Below are 18033 nucleotides of genomic sequence, written 5' to 3' on the forward strand. Positions count from 1 at the left end.
GTGGACTATTATTAATTACTATGCCACTCTATTGTGCTAAAATTCTATACAGATGGTATACAAGATCAGAACATGGCCACTGAGTTAAATTTGTGCATTAAATAAGCTAAAAGTGAAGATGTTTTCTCTGTAGTTTCAGGAAATTATTTATTGATGTGGAATGTGGAACTGCATGGGGTTCATCATTGGAAAGAGGATTGGGGAAAAGCTAACAGCAATGTCAAGAACCATGATGTCTTTTATGCTTCTTCAGTCCTGCTCTCTGGCCTCACCAGCACTTGGGACCACAGTAGACAAGGGCAGGAGTCTTGCTAATAGAGTGTGAGGAAGAAGCCTGCCTGCACCATAAAGCAGGAAAACCCATGTATACTCCTTTCAGCTACCACAACTACATCAATGTAAATAAGCTCTGCAACCGCTACCAGTGACTTGGATGCAGCAGTTTTCCATCCTTGTTTATAATAATAGAACAAGTAGCTGTGACAATAGAGAAAGAGCATAATCATGAACAAGACAAGGGACAGTGCAAAGCTGAACTTCCAAGAGTTTTTTTTAGAGTCTAGAGAGATCTAGATCTATCTCTCAACCCCACCAGCCCTCTTCTGATAGCCAAAGAGCCTCCCAATTGCATCTTTCATGTCCTTATTTCTCAGGCTATAGATAATGGGGTTGAGGAAGGGAGCGAGGATAACAAAAGTGACAGCAATTGCAGTGTCCCAAAACACGGAGTAAGTGGCTGAGAATCGCAAGTACATGACAGCCACACTGCCAAAAAACAGCAAGAACACAGCAAGGTGGGCAGCACAGGTAGAGAAAGCTTTGTGGCGGCCTTCAGCCGAGGGCATTTGCAGAATCACCACAATGATCCGGAGGTAGGATAGGGCGATGACCAGGAAGGAGGCCAGGATCTCCACTGCATGGATGACATCCACAATGACCACCAGGGATGTATCTGTGCAGGCCAAGCTCAGCACAGGGGTGAAGTCACAGAAGATCTGCTGGATCTGATTGGAGCCACAGAAAGGCAGGGTGCCAATCCATGCAATTTCAGGGAGCACCAGGAGGAAGCCACAGAGGCAGGATCCAGCTGTCAGATGGATACAGAGTTTGGAAGTCATAATGGTTGGGTAATGGAGGGGGTTGCAGATAGCTATGTACCTGTCGATGGCCATTGCTGTGAGGACACAACCTTCTGTGATGCCAAGTGAGTGGAAGAAGTACATCTGCAGAAGGCAGCCAGCAAGAGAGATGGTCTTCTGCTCACTGACTAGGCAGGAGAGCATCTTGGGGATGGTGGTTGTGGTATACCAGATCTCCAGGAAAGAGAGGACACGGATGAAGAAATACATGGGAGTGTGCAAGGCCACATCCAGCTGGGTGACAATGAATATCATTAGGTTTCCAGTTATGATAAATCCATAAATGAGAAGTAAGAGAATAAAGAATAAGAGGCCACCTTCATGTAAATGTGGGAACATAGAGAAGAGGAACACAGTCACCCTTGTCTGGTTCTCACTGGTCATCACCTGTGTCACCTGGGAAGGGAAGAAAGGAGACCAAAAACTCCTGAAATTGGGATGGCGATTACTTATTGAAAATTGCTTTGCTTTTTTCTGTAATCAGTTATTTAACCTGATGCTGGGGCCCTAAACAGGCCAGTTAGAAATCTCTCCAGTTGCACCTCTATGCAGGAACATCTGAAATACTTGCTTTTGAACCCCTACATGGATCTTTTTGTAAACATCTTCAAATGATATGAAGAAAACACAAAGCAGCACACAATTTTAATTCTATGAATTATTTTCTGGAGGTGCAGTCAATTTTTTAATTTCTGAGTATTTTGTCCCACTCTGTGCTTAGCTTTAAAACACACACATTTCTTTTTGACTATTCTCAATTCCTGTTTTTAGAAAAGCAATTAAAAAATATAAAACACCATCAAAAACACTCCACTCAGTAAGTCTTCAGTTGCTCACTCATATTTTCTAGCTCTGCTATCTAATCTTAGATTGGCTACCTTTATCACTCTGCCTCTTTTCTGTTGGTTTCACAGCAGCAAGTCTATTTTCCATTTAGAGCATAGGAACCCAGACACAAGAAAATATCCCTCCTCTCCTCTGCTTTCTCTGTAACTCCCTCTCCTTCTCTTCCCTCAGTGATTGATATTGATAGGTGCTCAGACCAAGAGTCTCTTCAGAATCACAGTATATCTGAAAAGTGGCTATTGAATTTTGGACAAACATGTAATTTCACCCTTGCTCATCCCATTCCTTCTAGAAAGACTACATCTAAGAACCAAAGGGAGGAGAAAATCATCCTGAAATTTAAAAAAAAAATAGCTTCTCTAATAACTTTGGCAATTTTGGGAAGAAAATGTCACAAAAATCAGCTGCAATAGAAATCAGGCCATGTTTGGAAGAAAGGGCAAATAAATTTCTTGAAAAGCTAATTAAACTTAAGTATAGCAGTATGCTTATCTATTAACTATTTCAACATCTTTTTCACTCATCTTACCTCCATGAAGTCAATCTACAGATGAATATTTCTATGCGTGGTCTTACTGTCCCTTGTCTTTTCAAAAACATTAAAGGATAAATCCAAAGATCATAGCCTTATATTTATTGTCTTTTCTCAACAGGTTCCAATCAACATTTTTCTTTTTCTTATCTTTTATGGATTTCAATTTATTTATTAATTTTAAAAATTATTGAGGTGTAGTTACTTCATGATGTTGCTCAGTTTCAGGTGTACAGCAATGTGAATCAGTTATACATATATATAGATCCATTACTTTTCAGATTCTTTTCCCATCTAGGTCACTGGAGAGTACTATGTAGAATTCCCTGTGTTATACAGCAGGTCTTTATACAGTTCAGGTCAGTTCAGTTGCTCAGTCGTGTCCGACTCTTTGTGACCCCATGAACTGCAGCACGCCAGGCCTCCCTGTCCACCACCAACTCCCGGAATTTACCCAAACTTATGTCCATTGAGTTGGTGATGCCATCCAACAATTTAATCCTCTGTGGTCCCCTTCTCCACCTGCTTTCAATCTTTCCCAACATCAGGGTCTTTTCAAATGAGTTAGCTCTTTGCATCAGGTGGCCAAAATATCAGAGTTTCAGCTTCAACATCAGTCCTTTCAATGAACACCCAGGACTGATCTCCTTTAGGATGGACTGGTTGGATCTCCTTGCAGTCCAAGGGACTCTCAAGAATCTTCTCCAACATCGCAGTTCAAAAGCATCAATTCTTCGGCGATCAGCTTCCTTTATAGTCCAGCTCTCACATCCATACATGACTACAGGAAAATCCAGAGCCTTGACTAGATGGACCTTTGTTGACAAAGTAATGTGCTTTTTAATATGCTGTCTAGGTTGGTCATAACTTTCCTTCCAAGGAGTAAGCATCCTTTAATTCCATGGCTGCAATCACCATCTGCAGTGATTTTGGAGCCCAACAAAATACAGGCAGCCACTGTTTCCACTGTTTCCCCAACTATTCGCTATGAAGTGTTGGGACCGGATACCATGATCTTAGTTTTCTGAATGTTGAGCTCTAAGCCAACTTTTTCACTCTCCTCTTTCACTTTCAACAAGAGGCTCTTTAGTTCTTTGCTTTCTCCCATAAGGGTGATGTCATCAGCATATCTGAGGTTATTGAGATTTCTCCTGGCAATCTTGATTCCAGCTTGTGCTTCTTCCAGCCCAGCATTTCTCATGATGTACTCTGCACATAAGTTAAATAAGCAGGGTGACAATACACAGCCTTGATGTACTCCTTTCCCTATTTGGAACCAGTCTGTTGTTCCATGTCCAGTTCTACCTGTGGCTTCCTGACCTGTATATAGGTTTCTCAAGAGGCAGGTCGGGACTTCCCTGGTGGCTCAGACGTTAAAGTGTCTGCCTGGAATGCAGGAGACCAGGGTTCGATCCCTGGGTTGGGACGATCCCCTGGAGAAGGAAATGGCAATCCATTCCAGTACTCTTGCCTGGAGAATCCCATGGAGGGAGGAGCCTGGTAGGCTACAGTTGATGGGGTCGCAAAGAGTCGGACACGACTGAGCGACTTTTCCTCTTCAAGAGGCAGGTCAGGTGGTCTGGTATTCCCATCTCTTTCAGAATTTTCCACAGTTTATTATGATCCACAGCTTTGGCATAGTCATCAAAGAAGAAAGATGTTTTTCTGGAACTCTCTTGCTTTTTCGATGATCCAGCGGGTGTTGGAAATTTGATCTCTGGTTCCTTTGACTTTTCTAAAACCAGCTTGAACATCTGGAAGTTCACAGTTCATGTATTGCTGAAGCCTAGCTTGGAGAATTTTGAGCATACTTTACTAGCATGTGAGATGAATGCAATTGTGCAGTAGTTGGAGGATTCTTTGGCACTGCCTTTCTTTGATGTAGCACTTTCACAGTATCATCTTTTAGGATTTGAAATAGCTCAACTGGAATTCCATCACCTCCATTAGCTTTGTTTGTAGTGATGCTTCCTAAAGCCACCCTGACTTCACATCCCAGGATGTCTGGCTCCAGGTGAGTGATCACACCATCATGATTATCTTGGTCGTGAAGATCTTTTTCGTACAGTTCTTCTGTGTATTCTTGCCACCTCTTCTAAATATCTTCTGCTTCTGTTAGGTCCATACCATTTCTGTCCTTTATCAAGCCCATCTTTCCATGAAATATTCTCTTGGTATCTCTAATTTTCTTTAAGAGATCTCTAGTTTTTCATATTCTATTGTTTTCCTCTATTTCTTTGCACTGATCACTGAGGAAGGCTTTCTTATCTCTCCCTTCTATTCATGGAACTCAGCATTCAAATGGTTATATCTTTCCTTTTCTCCTTTGCTTTTCACTTCTCTTCTTTTTAAGGTATTTGTAAGGCTTCCTCAGACAACCATTTTGCTTTTTTGCATTTCTTTTTCGTGGGATTAGTCTTGATCCCTGTCTTCTGTACAATGTCACAAACTTTCATCCATATTTAATCAGGAAGTCTGTTTATCAGATCTAGTCTCTTAAATCTATATCTCACTTCCACTGTATAATCATAAGGGATTTGATTTAGGTCATACCTGAATTGTCTAGTGGTTTTCCCCACTTTCTTCAATTTATGTCTGAATTTGGCAATAAGGAGTTCACGATCTGAGCCACAGTCCACGCTCGGTCTTGTTTTTGCTGACTTTATAGAGCTTCTCCATCTTTGGTGGCAAAGAATATAATCAATTTGATTTTGGTATTGACCATCTGGTGATGTCCATGTGTAGAGTCTTTTCTTGTGTTGTTGGAAAAGGGTGTTTGCTATGACCAGTGTGTTCTCTTGGCAAAACTCTATCAGCCTTTTCCCTGTTTCATTCTGCTTTCCAAGGACAAATTTACCTGTTACTCCAGGTATTTCTTGACTTGTTACTTTTGCATTCCAGTCCCCTGTAATGAAAAGGACATCTTTTTTGGGTGTTAGTTCTAAAAGATCTTGTAGGTCTTCATAACCATTCAGCTTCAGCATCTTCAGTTTTCCTGGTTGGGGCATAGACTTGGATTACCGTGATATTGAATTGTTTGCCTCAGAAATGAACAGAGATCATTCTGTTGTTTTTGATATTGCATCCAAGTACTGCACTACTCCATTTCTTCTAAGGAATTCCTGCCCACAGTAGTAGATATAATGGTCATCTGAGTTAAATTCACCCATTCCAGTCCATCTTAGTTCACTGATTTCTAGAATGTTGATGTTCACTCTTGCCATCTCCTGTTTGACCACTTCCAATTTGCCTTGATTCATGGACCTAACATTCCAGGTTCCTCTGCAATATTGCTCTTTATTCATTGGACCTTGCCTCTATCACCAGTGACATCTACAACTGGGTGTTGTTTTTGCTTTGGCTCCATCCCTTCATTCTTTCTGGAGTTATTTCTCCACTTATCTCCAGTAGCATATTGGACACCTACCGACCTGGGGAGTTCATCTTTCAGTGTCCTATTTTTTTGCCTTTTCATACTGTTCATGGGGTTCTTAAGGCAAGAATACTGAAATGGTTTGCCATTCCCTTCTCCAGTGGACCACGTTCTGTCAGACCTCTCCACCATGACCTGCCCGTCTTGTGTGGCCCCACATGGCATGGCTTAGTTTCTTTGAGTTAGACAAGCTGCAGTCCATGTGATCAGGTTGGCCAGTTGTCTGTGTTGTGGTTTCAGTCTGTCCACCCTCTGATTCTCTCTCTCAGAGCCTACCATCTTACTTGGGTTTCTCTTACCTTGGACAGGGGGTATCTCTTCACAGCTGCTCCAGCAAAGCACAGCCACTGCTCCTTACCTTGGACGTCAGGTAGTTCCTCTCAGTCTCTGCCCCTGACCTGTCTGTTTGATATATTTTTGAATAACACAATAGTACTGTGTCTGTGTCAATTCCCATCTCTCATTTTATCCCTCCTGGCCCCCTTTTCCCCTGGTAACTATAAATTTGTCATCTATATCTGCTTCTCTATTTCTGCTTTGTAAATCAGTTTATTTGTACCATTTTTTGGATTCCACATATAAGCAGTGTCATATATTTGTCTTTCACGTCTACTAGTCAAAGTTTTAAGCCAAATATTTTTCTATACGCTCATCAGCTCTGCCATATAGGACCAATTTTCTGCATTTTATTTTTATATCATTATTTTCTTCCATTTTCTTGATCTCTTCCTATTGGAATCCAATTGCCAATATCCAGTAATGCTCCTATTATCATAAAAGTCTCACTGATTCTCACTGCCAGAAGTAAACACCCTCTCTTAAGAATACTTTATATTTTCTTCTTTCATGATATTTACACATCTTTTTTTGCATTTTCCCCTGGTGGCTCAGATGGTAAAGAATCTGCCTGCAATGTGGGAGACCCACATCAGACAGTAAATAATATGCCAGCAATGCAGGAGATCTGGGTTTGAGTCCTGATTCTGGAAGATCCCCTGGAGGAGGAAATGGCAATCCACTCCAATATTCTTGCCTGGGAAATCCCATGGACAGAGGAGCGTCATAGGCTATAGGCCATCAGGTCGCAAAGAGTCAGACATGGCTGAAACAATTCAGCAGGCACGCAGGCATGCTAGGGAGATTGTTATCATTGTTTTACAGGTAGAGAAATTGAGAACTAGAGGGGAAAAGTAATTTACCAAATTCACATGGATCCAAAGCAATAATTGGAATATTGGTCTTTAGGTCTTTAGTTATTATTATTATTTGTACCACACTGCAAAATTTAGATCAGGATTCATCATTCATTCTGTTTTCTTCTCTGAGTACCACTATGTGTTTATGACTGTCCTAGGTATGAGATGAGAGAGGTAATGTGTTTTTCCCCCGCTCAGGTCAAGGAGAGGTTAAAATAAATGCATTGAAGACTAGGAAAATTAGTTTTAGAAGATGCCTCTTGCTTTATGTCTCAAGCCTTGAGGAAGAAAGATAGGAGAGCCAGGTTTTGGAAGGGAGCAGGCACCAGTGAAGCAGAAGGGCAGAGGGCATGCACTGAGAAAGATGTGAGAGATCTGAGTTTTCTCTGTTGGAAGCAGCCACATTTCTGTCTCCTGTGTATTATCTTTTCTCAGCCTAAAATGCCAGAGAATGGCCATCCTGAGTAGTCATTATAGAGAACACAGATGGATAAAGCAAGAGACCATGGAGCTATGAAAAGTGGAATTTCAGAGCTAAGTGGCTTATTAAAGGCATCTAGAGTGACTGTTTCTTACTTTGAGTGAGGCTCTTCTCACTAGCAAGTTTACATTGTTATCTATCATCTGCACGTCAGTTCAATTACATTCATGTATTTATTGATCCTCTGCTAGGTGCCAATCACTGCTGAAGGTTTGTGCATAAGTGTGTGCTAAGCCATGTCTGAGTCTTTGCAACCTAATGGACTGTATCCTGCCAGGCTCCTCTGTCCATGGGATTTTCCAGGCACAAATACCAGAGTGGGTTGCCATGCCCTCCTCCAGGGATCTTCCCAACCTAGAGATAGAACCTGTGTCTCTTACATCTCTTGCATTGGCAGGCAGGTTCTTGACCACAAGTGCCACCTGGGAAGCTCGCTGAAGGTTCAAGGGCTATATGAAGTTGAATAAAACATTAATTTTTGCTCCTGAGACACATAAAGTACACTTAAGAAAATTCTGGCATGACAGATAATCAGCAATGCCCAAGGAGTTCAGCCTACAGATTTTCACTGTAGAGTAAAAAGAAACTTGAATTAGATTGCAGTCCTGGAAATAAAGAAGTAAAATTCTCTAAGTCCTCAGGAAGCCACAATTCTTTTGACTTTAACATTTTAGTGTTGGAAAGACCTTAGATATCATTAATATCTTCATCTGTTAGATGAGCAATATTCTTCCTAATATCCTTTCTAATTTCTTTACTTATTCTAATTTCTTTACTTATATAATACAGTTCTAAACGTATGAAGTTTTGCTCCATATTCTAAGAAAATTTTACCCTGAAAAGAAAATTTAACTTGAAAAAACAGGTTAACTTGGGTACCAAACGCAGGTTAGCATGCTCAGCTGGCTTATCACATACCTTGTCTGAGACCACAAGAATGTTTCTCAGAATCTCTGTGGCAACCTGCCCCTCCTGCTAGTTTGTCAGTGAGACTATAGATGTTTCTGCACTCTCTTTCTGGAGTATCTAGAATGGAAAGATTATCTTGCCTGGGAGTTTCTTTTTAGATAACACAGGATCTTTAAAAAGTGGTGCATCTCATTCTCCACTCTAAGGGACCTATTAGAGGAAACATGTCACATGGTAATTAGACATTCCTGAGGGGGTCAGGTCTCAAAACTTTCCTGTGGCTAAATAATCTTATCTCTCATAAGGGAGTATAGATCTAGGCACTGGGGCTCAGAATGACAATGGGTGTCAGAATAGAATTCTCGCAAGATCACACCTCTCTGAAACACACCACCAGCAAACACTACTTTCTTCTCAGCCTTTCACTCATTTTTCACTATGTTTTCAACTTCAGCTGAGATGATGATAATAATATATTTTTGAAGTTTTAAATACACATTCATTTAATTCTTATTTAAAAATTTATTGTTTAATTGGAGGATAATTATAAGGTGCTGGTTTCTGCCATAAAACTATGTGAATGTGTCACAATTTTGTATATTTGAGTGTGGCTCATATCATGAACTCCTTATTATCAAATTCAGACTTAAATTGAAGAAAGTAGGGAAAACCACTAGACCATTCAGGTATGACCTAAATCAAATCCCTTACGATTATACAATGGAAATGACAAATAAGACTCAAGGTATTAGAATTGATAGAGTGCTTGAAGAACTATGGACAGAGGTTCCTAGCATTGTACAGGAAGCAGTAACCAAAACTGTCCCCAAGAAGAAATGCAAAAAGGCAAAATGGTTGTTTGAGGAGGCCTTACAAATAGCTGAGAAAAGAAGAGAAGTGAAAGGCAAAGAAGAAAAGGAAAGATATACCCATTTGAATGCAGAGTTCTAAGAATAGCAAGGAGAGATAAGAAAGCCTTCCTAACTGATCAACACAAAGCAATAGAGGAAAACAATAGAATGGGAAAGATTAGAGATCTCTTAAAAAAAATCAGAGATACCAAGGGAACATTTCATGCACAATGGGCACAATAAAGGACAGAATAGTATGGACTTAATAAAAGCACATGATATTAAGAAGAGGTGGTAAGAATACACAGAAGAACTGTACAAAAATGATCTCAATGACTCAGATAACCACAATGGTGTGATCAATCACCTAGAGCCAGACATATATGTGTGTGTGTGTGTGTGTGTGTGTGTATCATCTCCATTTTGAGCCTCCCTCCCCCTCATTTAATTCTTTAGAAAAAGAATTTGTAAGCTTAAAATGATTAACATGGTAAATTTTATATTACACATTTTTTTACCACAATTAAGTATAAAATGTTGTTTGTATGAGATAGCAAAGACAAGAGTTATTCCCATTTTACAGATGGAATAATTCAGAGCAGTTAAAGCCTTGATCCAGTTCACATAGCCAAAAAATGCAAGGGCAAAATTGAACCTTGAGCCTCAAAACTCAAAATTAGCTAAAGATTAACCTTTCCCTTTGAATATAACTTTAATTATTCCCAAATATGTATTCTCTAAAATGATATTTCACTTAGCTTGCAGCATCATTTAATAGGACTTGGTTTAACTAAGAAGAAAGGCAGGGAAAATAAGGACATTCCTGGACTTTTACTTTACATTTTTCTATTTTCTACTCTATTCCCTGCCTTGAACTGTAAGTCCCAGCAACCAAGCTGTTATGCTTTGGGCTTTTTTCCTATTCTTCCCTCTTCCTAAAATTTCAACCCTGCCTTCTTTCCACCCCAAATATAGGCACACACTTCACCTCTGTAATTCTTATTAATTTTTCAAGTTTCAGTACACTACCCTCTTCTTCAGGAAGCCTTTCTTGGTTCCCAGGTTGTTTTGGGGGGTCTTCTTTTGTGTTCCTAAAGCATCTCGTACATACATATGTTGTTGAAATTATTTAGTTATATGTCCAGATTCTAAGAAATTTAATGGTGATCTATAATTATCTATTAATATTTGAATTTCTAGTACACAGCCCAGGGACTTACATGGAACTCAAGTAACATATGCTTAATGAAGAAGATAAACAAACGTCTAGCCGTGAAAGTACAAGAACTATGTTTGTAGGATATTAAATATATTTGATTTGAAACAGAGGGCTTGTAGAGTGAATCAGTGGAGAAATAACAATGGAGGATTAAGTTAGGTGGATTTGGAGATCTAGAATGTCAAGCGTTGGGATTTTTAAAATATATTTTGCAAGCAGTATGAAGTTATTAGGTAATTTTAGAGTGGACACTAATGCACAAAATTGCACTTTAATATGTAGAATACAGAGAAATTATGGAAGTGAGAAATGTCATTAATTCATTTAACTAGCATTTATTCATCACTATTCAGGCATCAGACTCTTTTCTGCAATGGTCTGGAATAAAGGTCTAAATAAGACAGTAATAATGAAGCTAAAGGATAAAAGGGATAAGAATAAATATGAATAATCAATAAGGTCTGACAACTGACTATGTAGGGCATGTTGGAAAGAAGAGCATTAAAGAGACAGATTTTAAGTTTGAGTTAGTCAGGCACCATTATTGATAAATACAGTAACAGCTAAAGCAAAAGCTAGTAAAGGGGGGGAATTATGAGTTATAGATATGTTATTCTGAGTGTGTGGGCAAACTTATAAACAGATATCTCTTATTGCCATTAAGGATGAAGAAGTGGACTTCAGGAGAGATGAAAAGTCTATGGACTTAGATATAAGTGTTAAATAAAGATTCTAATTGAACTATGAGGATGCATTGGATAGTTGAAAACAGTGTCAGAAATAGCAAGAGAGACTGGAAGGTCATAATTAGTGGGTGGAGGAATATAATACATAATTCTTATTTACTGGGTTAAGTATGTACTAAAAATGCACAGAGGCAATTATATATTTCTTCTCATTTCAGTATTTTTATAAGTTATTCATTATTATCAACCACTTTAAATTGAGGAAACTAAAGTTTAAATGACTTATGTATCATCCCCATAGTCATGTAGCTAAGAAGGTGACAAAGTCAGAATTAGAACCTAAGTCTATCTTACTGTCTTGTTCCAAAATATCCAGGGAACTAAGAGAACAAAGACACAGCTGTGTCATGAAAATCAAGGCAAAAAAGTACAAGAACAAATAAATGATCAATGGGTGAGATTTGGAAATGATCTAGTCTTATTATTATTCCTTATTCTCAATGTCTTAAAGTGTTGGGAGTGTTAGTCACTCAATCATGTCAAACTCTGTCTGACTCCACGAACTGTAGCCCTCCATGCTCCTCTGTCCATGGATTCTCCAGGCAAGACTACTGGAATGGGGAGCAATTTCCTCCTCCAGGGGAATCCTCCAGACCCAAGGATCAAATTCAGGTCTCGCACATTGAAAACAGATTCTGAGCCACCAGGGAAGCCCACCAATGTCTTAAAACCACCTTGGATATACTTGCTGAGTGAATATTTGTCAGGGAATATGAAAACTGAAAAAAATGGCAATAAAATTTTGTGGTTCGTGGAACATTGGCAAATGAGGAGTTAATATAATTTTAGCCATATGGCTTCTGCATAGTCTGTGGAAGATGAATGAATAAAACTAATACAAATGAATCAACCAATATGGATGATATTTGAGACGTTTGATAATGAAAAGATGGGAGAACTAGAGAAGGTAATGTAACCAAGGATTACTTTCTTTAAGTTTTAGTAGATATATAGTTTCTTAGATATATGATATAGTAGTAAAACGTGCATGCTTGGAAGAGAGGGAGGAGTCAGTAGTAAAAAAGAAACTAAAGATACTGAAGATCAAAGAGATAATAACTAGAGCAAGTAGTAGGAAACTGGGTCAAATAATTTAATAGTAAGCTTTATCTTGCAGTCAAGGAGTGTTAAATCCTGACCCCAGCTTTTGGAGCCATCTGCCTCTGGAACCATTGAAGTCAGTGAAATCTCATGCATGTGAACCCCTCCCTCCCACTACCACTACTAATGGTCCTTTAATACCCTAGATCCTTTTGAAGAAGTTCTGCTGTGGTGTGCTGCACAGCTGCGGACAGAATTTTCTAGAATATACTTCAGAGTTGTGCTGTGCTATCACCAAACTGCTCTGAATCTGTTTCAATGAAGAGTGAAGATAATCCTTCCTTTGAACCACATTTTGTTAGCTTAGCTCCTCTTGTTCCTTAACCTTCCTGTGTCTCAGCAGACACTTTTTATACAAACAATTCTTTCACACTTTGTTCAGAAAAGAAACAAAGTATCTCTTTCCATCTGATTTCTAGCCTGACTCAAAGACCTAACTTCCCATAGGTATGGCAACTCCCTGAAAGAGAGCTTGGCAGCAAATGCATTCCTAATTAACCACATGGGACATGGAGTTGATTTCCTTTAGGCACTGAGGGAGAGCCCTACAGAAGAAAGCTATTCCCTACCCTACCAACTAGTCCCTGAGAACGTAGATTTGTGATTGTGGCTAGAACCTTCTGATTTGCTGGACTGCAGAACAGTAAACATGAAGACATTTGGGAAATAGGAGGGAGCCCTCTGAATTTCTGGAAGAGGTAGGTATGGGATGAAGGGTGGGCTCTGTACTTTGACATATGGGTGAGTGCCCTACATAGGGGAAGAAGCCCAGAAAATCAGATTATTTTTCTGTTGGTTTTAAATTAAGACTTGTAGAAGATCTGTTGACATTTTGTAGGCTTGTGAGGTAGGGGGAAAGATAGTAAGTAGTTCAGGAATGAGGGATTTTGGATAATGTGTGTTATAGGACTAGAGATGGTCATAAGATAATCTATTAAATTTTGTCTGGGACATTAGCCCTTGAGAGATCATTTTTGTCTGGGCCACTAGAATTATGACTCTTTACCTCTGCTGACTTGTTTATTTATTTAAATTTTTAATAATTGAGATATAATTGACATATAACACTGTATAAATTTAAGGTGTTTGTGTTTATTTGATGCATTTATATATTGCAGTCTAATTAACATTATAGTGTTATTTATCACTCCTGTCACATCACAAAATTATAGATGTCCCATGTACAAGAGCTAAACTATCAGCTAGTTCATTGAAGGCAAGTCTCAGAATTTTGCCAGGCACACAAATATTTACTAACGAGCAGGTACGAAAACCAATATTAAATCTGGTTTTGGAAGCCCAAGGAAATTCCAACTCTATTCCTTAGTCCCTCTGATTAGAACGAATGAAAGGCTCTATCAAAGATAAAATGTAGCCAAATTCTCACTGGAGGAAAACCTAACATGGTGAAATCATGTGATAGATCCTCTGCTAAGGGAGGAGTGCAGAAATGAATGAATCACGGGTCTATTCCACCCTTCCACACTGTATAGGCAGCATGACAAGCTCTTATTCTAAAGCTACTTCAAGAAATGGTTTAGGTTTATTTCTAGCCAGGCCACATATCTTGGTCACCTGGTTTTTAACTAAAGAAAGAAACCTAAAGTTCCTTATACTGCTGATTTTCAGCTGGGACAATTTTACTTCCACTGTTCCCCTGCAGAAATATTTAGCAATTTCTAGAGACATTTTGTTTATCATGACTGAGGAAAGGGTCTGGGCTATTGATTTCTAGTAGAAGCTAGAACTGATGCTAAATATCCTACAATGCATGGAAAAGCTCTCTCTTCCTCATCCCTAGCAAAAAATTATCTGATACACAATGTTAGTAGTGCTGAAGTTGAGAAAACCTGCCCTGTGCTAATTAATGAGCCCACTTTCCTGAAGGCTCAACAGTTAATTAATCCACCTGCAATAAAGGCAACACAGGAGATGCAGGCTTGGTCCCTGGGTCAGGAAAATCCCTTGAAGAAGGAAAATTGCAACCCATTGCAATATTCTTGCCTGAAAGATCCCATGGACAGAGTGGCCTGAAAGTCTAAGTGTTAGTCACAGCCCCATGGACTGTAGCCCGCCAGGCTCCTCTGTCCATGGAATTTTCTGGGCAAGAATATTACAGTGGGTTGTCAGTCCCTTCTCCAGGGGATCTTCCCTACCCAGGGATCGAACACGGGTCTCCTGCAGTGTGGACAGATTCTTTACCATCTGATCACCAGGGAAGCCCCTAGAGTAGCCTGGTGGGCTCCAATCCAAAAGGTCACAAAGAATCAGACAACTGAGCATCTAAGCACACATGGTGAAGATGCCATTCTGGATACTTGAAACTATCTGCCTCTGGCTATAGACTGCTAATCAAAGCTTTTGACGTGTCATCAAACCACTCCTAGAGTGTGATTTCTCAATTAGTATATCTCAACTATTAGCTAATGCTCTTTACCATTGACCATTAACTAACCTAGATTAATTTGCACACAAAGGTATATTGCATGGGTCTAAGCTGTTGTGTTTTAAAGTAAATTGAATTCAGTATGATACTTACTTCTTCTCTTTACTCTATTTTTCTAACTATGAAGCCAGCAAGAAAAGACAGTACCTGCACTTGATTTGTAAGATACCCACTTAAAAAGTTTTTACTTTTATCCACAAAGGGGATCATTTTGTCACAACTCATTTTGTGTCTCCAATATTTAATATGAAAAATAAAAATGTTTACCTATTTAAGGTATTTCTAATTTGCTATTATAATAAATATTCCAATGAATATCCTTGTATTTGTTTTAATATTTAACATTATTTTCTTGGGCTATATGGTGAAATGAATTATCTAAAAAGTCTCAAAACTCTTAAAAAAGATTGCCAAATTGCCATTCAGGAGAGTTTGTACCAATTTAAATGTCCAAATAGCAAAACTGTTTGCTTAGCTCTCAGAATAGTTGATAATACAATGTGTTATAATTACTAAAAATGTATTTGCAAGTTAGACATACTCACTTTATAATTTGCAAAGCAATGCACATACATATTTTGTTTAATCAACCTCATCTCAAGGCTGATGAGCTGCTTGAAAAGAAAGTTTATAGTGGTTATTTAACTTAGGTAGAGTTCTGACTGTTTATATTTGATTTCACTAGCCAACAAGTGAAACACCTGAAAATATGGATCAGGAGAATCAGACAATGGTGACTGAGTTTTATTTCTCTGATTTCCCTCAGTTTGAGAAGGGCAGTCTCTTATTCTTCATTCCTTTGTTCTTAACGTACGTGTTCATTATTGTTGGAAATTTCATGATCTTCTTTGCTGTCCAGCTGGATGCACGTCTCCACAATCCCATGTACAATTTCATCAGCATCTTCTCCTTCCTGGAGATTTGGTACACCACAGTGACTATCCCCAAGATGCTCTCCAACCTTGTTAGTAAAGAGAAGACTATTTCTTTCATTGGCTGCCTCCTGCAAATGTATTTTTTTCACTCACTTGGGGTCACAGAAGCCCTAGTCCTCACAGTGATGGCCATTGATAGGTACGTTGCCATCTGCCACCCCCTCCGCTATGCAACCATTATGACCCCTCGACTATGCATCCAACTCTCTGCTGGTTCTAGCATCTTTGGCTTCCTTATGCTACTGCCTGAGATTGTGTGGATTTCTACTCTTCCATTCTGTGGTCCCAACCAAATCCATCAACTCTTCTGTGACTTTGAACCTGTATTACGCTTAGCCTGTACAGATACATCTATGATTCTGATTGAAGATGTAATTCATGCTATTTCCATCCTGACTTCTGTTTGTATCATCACCCTTTCCTATCTAAGAATCATTGTTGTGATCCTGATGATTCCCTCGGGTAAGAGCCGTCAGAAGGCATTCTCCACTTGTGCAGCCCACATTACTATTTTCTTCCTGTTTTTTGGCAGTGTGACACTCATGTACCTGCGTTTCTCTGTCACTTTCCCACCACTACTGGACAAGGCCATTGCACTAATGTTTGCTGTCCTTGCCCCACTTTTCAACCCGATAATCTACAGTCTGAGGAACAAAGACATGAAAGATGCCATCAAGAAAGTCCTCTGTTCTTGGGGCTTCACTGGTGGTCCAATGGTTAAGAATCCACCTTGCAATGCGAGGGACACCGATTTAATCCCTGGTCCAGGGAGATCCCACACGCCATGGAGCAACTAAGCCTGTGTACCACAGCTACTGAGACTGTACTCTAGAGCCCGTGAGCCACAGCTACTGAGCCTGCAAGCCCTAGAACCTGTGCTCCGCAACAACAGAAGCCACCACAATGAGAAGCCCATACGCTACAAGAGTAGCCCACCCCTGCAACTAGAGAAATCCCTGTGCAGCAACTAAGACCTACCACAGCCCCCAAATAAGCAAACAAATAAGTAAATTTTTTTTAAAAAATGTAAAAAGAAAGAAAATCCTCTGTTCTCAAAAAATGTTCAATGTCTCTGGAAGCCAATGAGAATTCACTCTATCTGTTCAAGCATCTCTATTCATAAGTTTAAAATGCTAACAAATCAGTTTTTAAAACTACTGGGAATAATTTATTTTTATGTAGTAGTTTGGGTATGATTTCCACTTTTCTAATGTAAGTACTATTGCTTAATCTAATAAAGGAAGTTATCAGTGATTTGTCTATTTTTATAATATTTATAGATTATGATGGAGTACTTTGTACACTTTAAAACACCAAATCAATGGGAATACTGAACTAAATAATAATCATATTTATTTCTTGCAAATCTAAAATTTTCCCTTACCTAATCTTCCATTTTATATTCATAGTACTCTTATATCATTATTATTATTATTTCATTTAAAAAAGATTAACAAGATGTGCAGCAGTAAAGTAGTTTAAGACAGAAGGAGAAACCTGGCTTCCTAACATTCATCTAAGAGTCATTTATACCTCTATGTGAAAGTGAAGTCACTCAGTCGTGCCTGACTCTTTATGACCCCATGGACAGCAGCCTGCACCAAGCTCCTCCGTCCATGGGATTTCCAGGCAAGGATATTGGAGTGGGTTACCCTTTCCTTCTCCAGGGAATCTTCCCAACCCTGGGATTGAACCCAGGTCTCCCACATTGTAGACAGACGCTTTACCATCTGAGCCACCAGGGAAGTTGTCTAATGATAGATAACAATGATTGTGCAGTCCATATAGCCTTTGACCTTGTGATGCTTGTGTCCTGCTGTTTTTATTAACTCTTTTGGGTTCTGTTTTATATTGTTCAGAAAATTCTCTACCAAGTACTCTTGAAAGCTTGAAGGTTAAATAGACAAAATATATAGGCTTTGGATCAAAAAACTCCCATAAATTATGTAAATATATATAATTATATCTGATGTGCTAATCTAAAAAAATCACTATGACTATATAAATAATGTTCTATGTTATGTTATACTAAAATGCTGGGCCCGTCTCACACCTCAGTGTCCCTCTTCTTATTGCCTTTCTGCTCTGGAATATTTCTCTCTTTGTTATTTTCTGCCTTGTAACTTACACTCAACATAAAGAAAACACACACACACACACACACACACACACACACACACACATTTTTTTTCCTTCCCC

The 18033-nt window shown here is 39.1% G+C and overlaps 2 protein-coding genes across 2 annotated transcripts; one reads left to right on the forward strand and one right to left on the reverse strand.

The window, feature by feature from the left end:
- Nucleotides 1-575: 575 nt before the first annotated feature.
- Nucleotides 576-1598, reverse strand: OR6K6 (olfactory receptor family 6 subfamily K member 6). Its single transcript, XM_068965540.1, has one exon. The coding sequence runs from the start codon at nt 1521-1523 to the stop codon at nt 576-578; it is 948 nt and encodes a 315-aa protein (XP_068821641.1). The 5' UTR covers nt 1524-1598.
- A 14010-nt stretch (nt 1599-15608) lies between these two features.
- LOC138097660 (olfactory receptor 6K3-like) lies at nt 15609-16631 on the forward strand. Its single transcript, XM_068993952.1, has one exon. It carries the CDS (start codon nt 15609-15611, stop codon nt 16629-16631), a length of 1023 nt encoding a protein of 340 aa, XP_068850053.1.
- The last annotated feature ends 1402 nt before the right edge of the window (nt 16632-18033 follow it).

This window comes from Capricornis sumatraensis, chromosome 2 (genome assembly GCF_032405125.1).
Source record: "Capricornis sumatraensis isolate serow.1 chromosome 2, serow.2, whole genome shotgun sequence".
Classification (NCBI taxonomy): domain Eukaryota; kingdom Metazoa; phylum Chordata; class Mammalia; order Artiodactyla; family Bovidae; genus Capricornis; species Capricornis sumatraensis.

Excerpts from the sequence above, each read along its gene's own strand:
- OR6K6 (XM_068965540.1), bottom strand. The coding sequence starts at position 1,523 with ATGACCAGTGAGAACCAGACAAGGGTGACTGTGTTCCTCTTCTCTATG.
- LOC138097660 (XM_068993952.1), top strand. The coding sequence starts at position 15,609 with ATGGATCAGGAGAATCAGACAATGGTGACTGAGTTTTATTTCTCTGAT.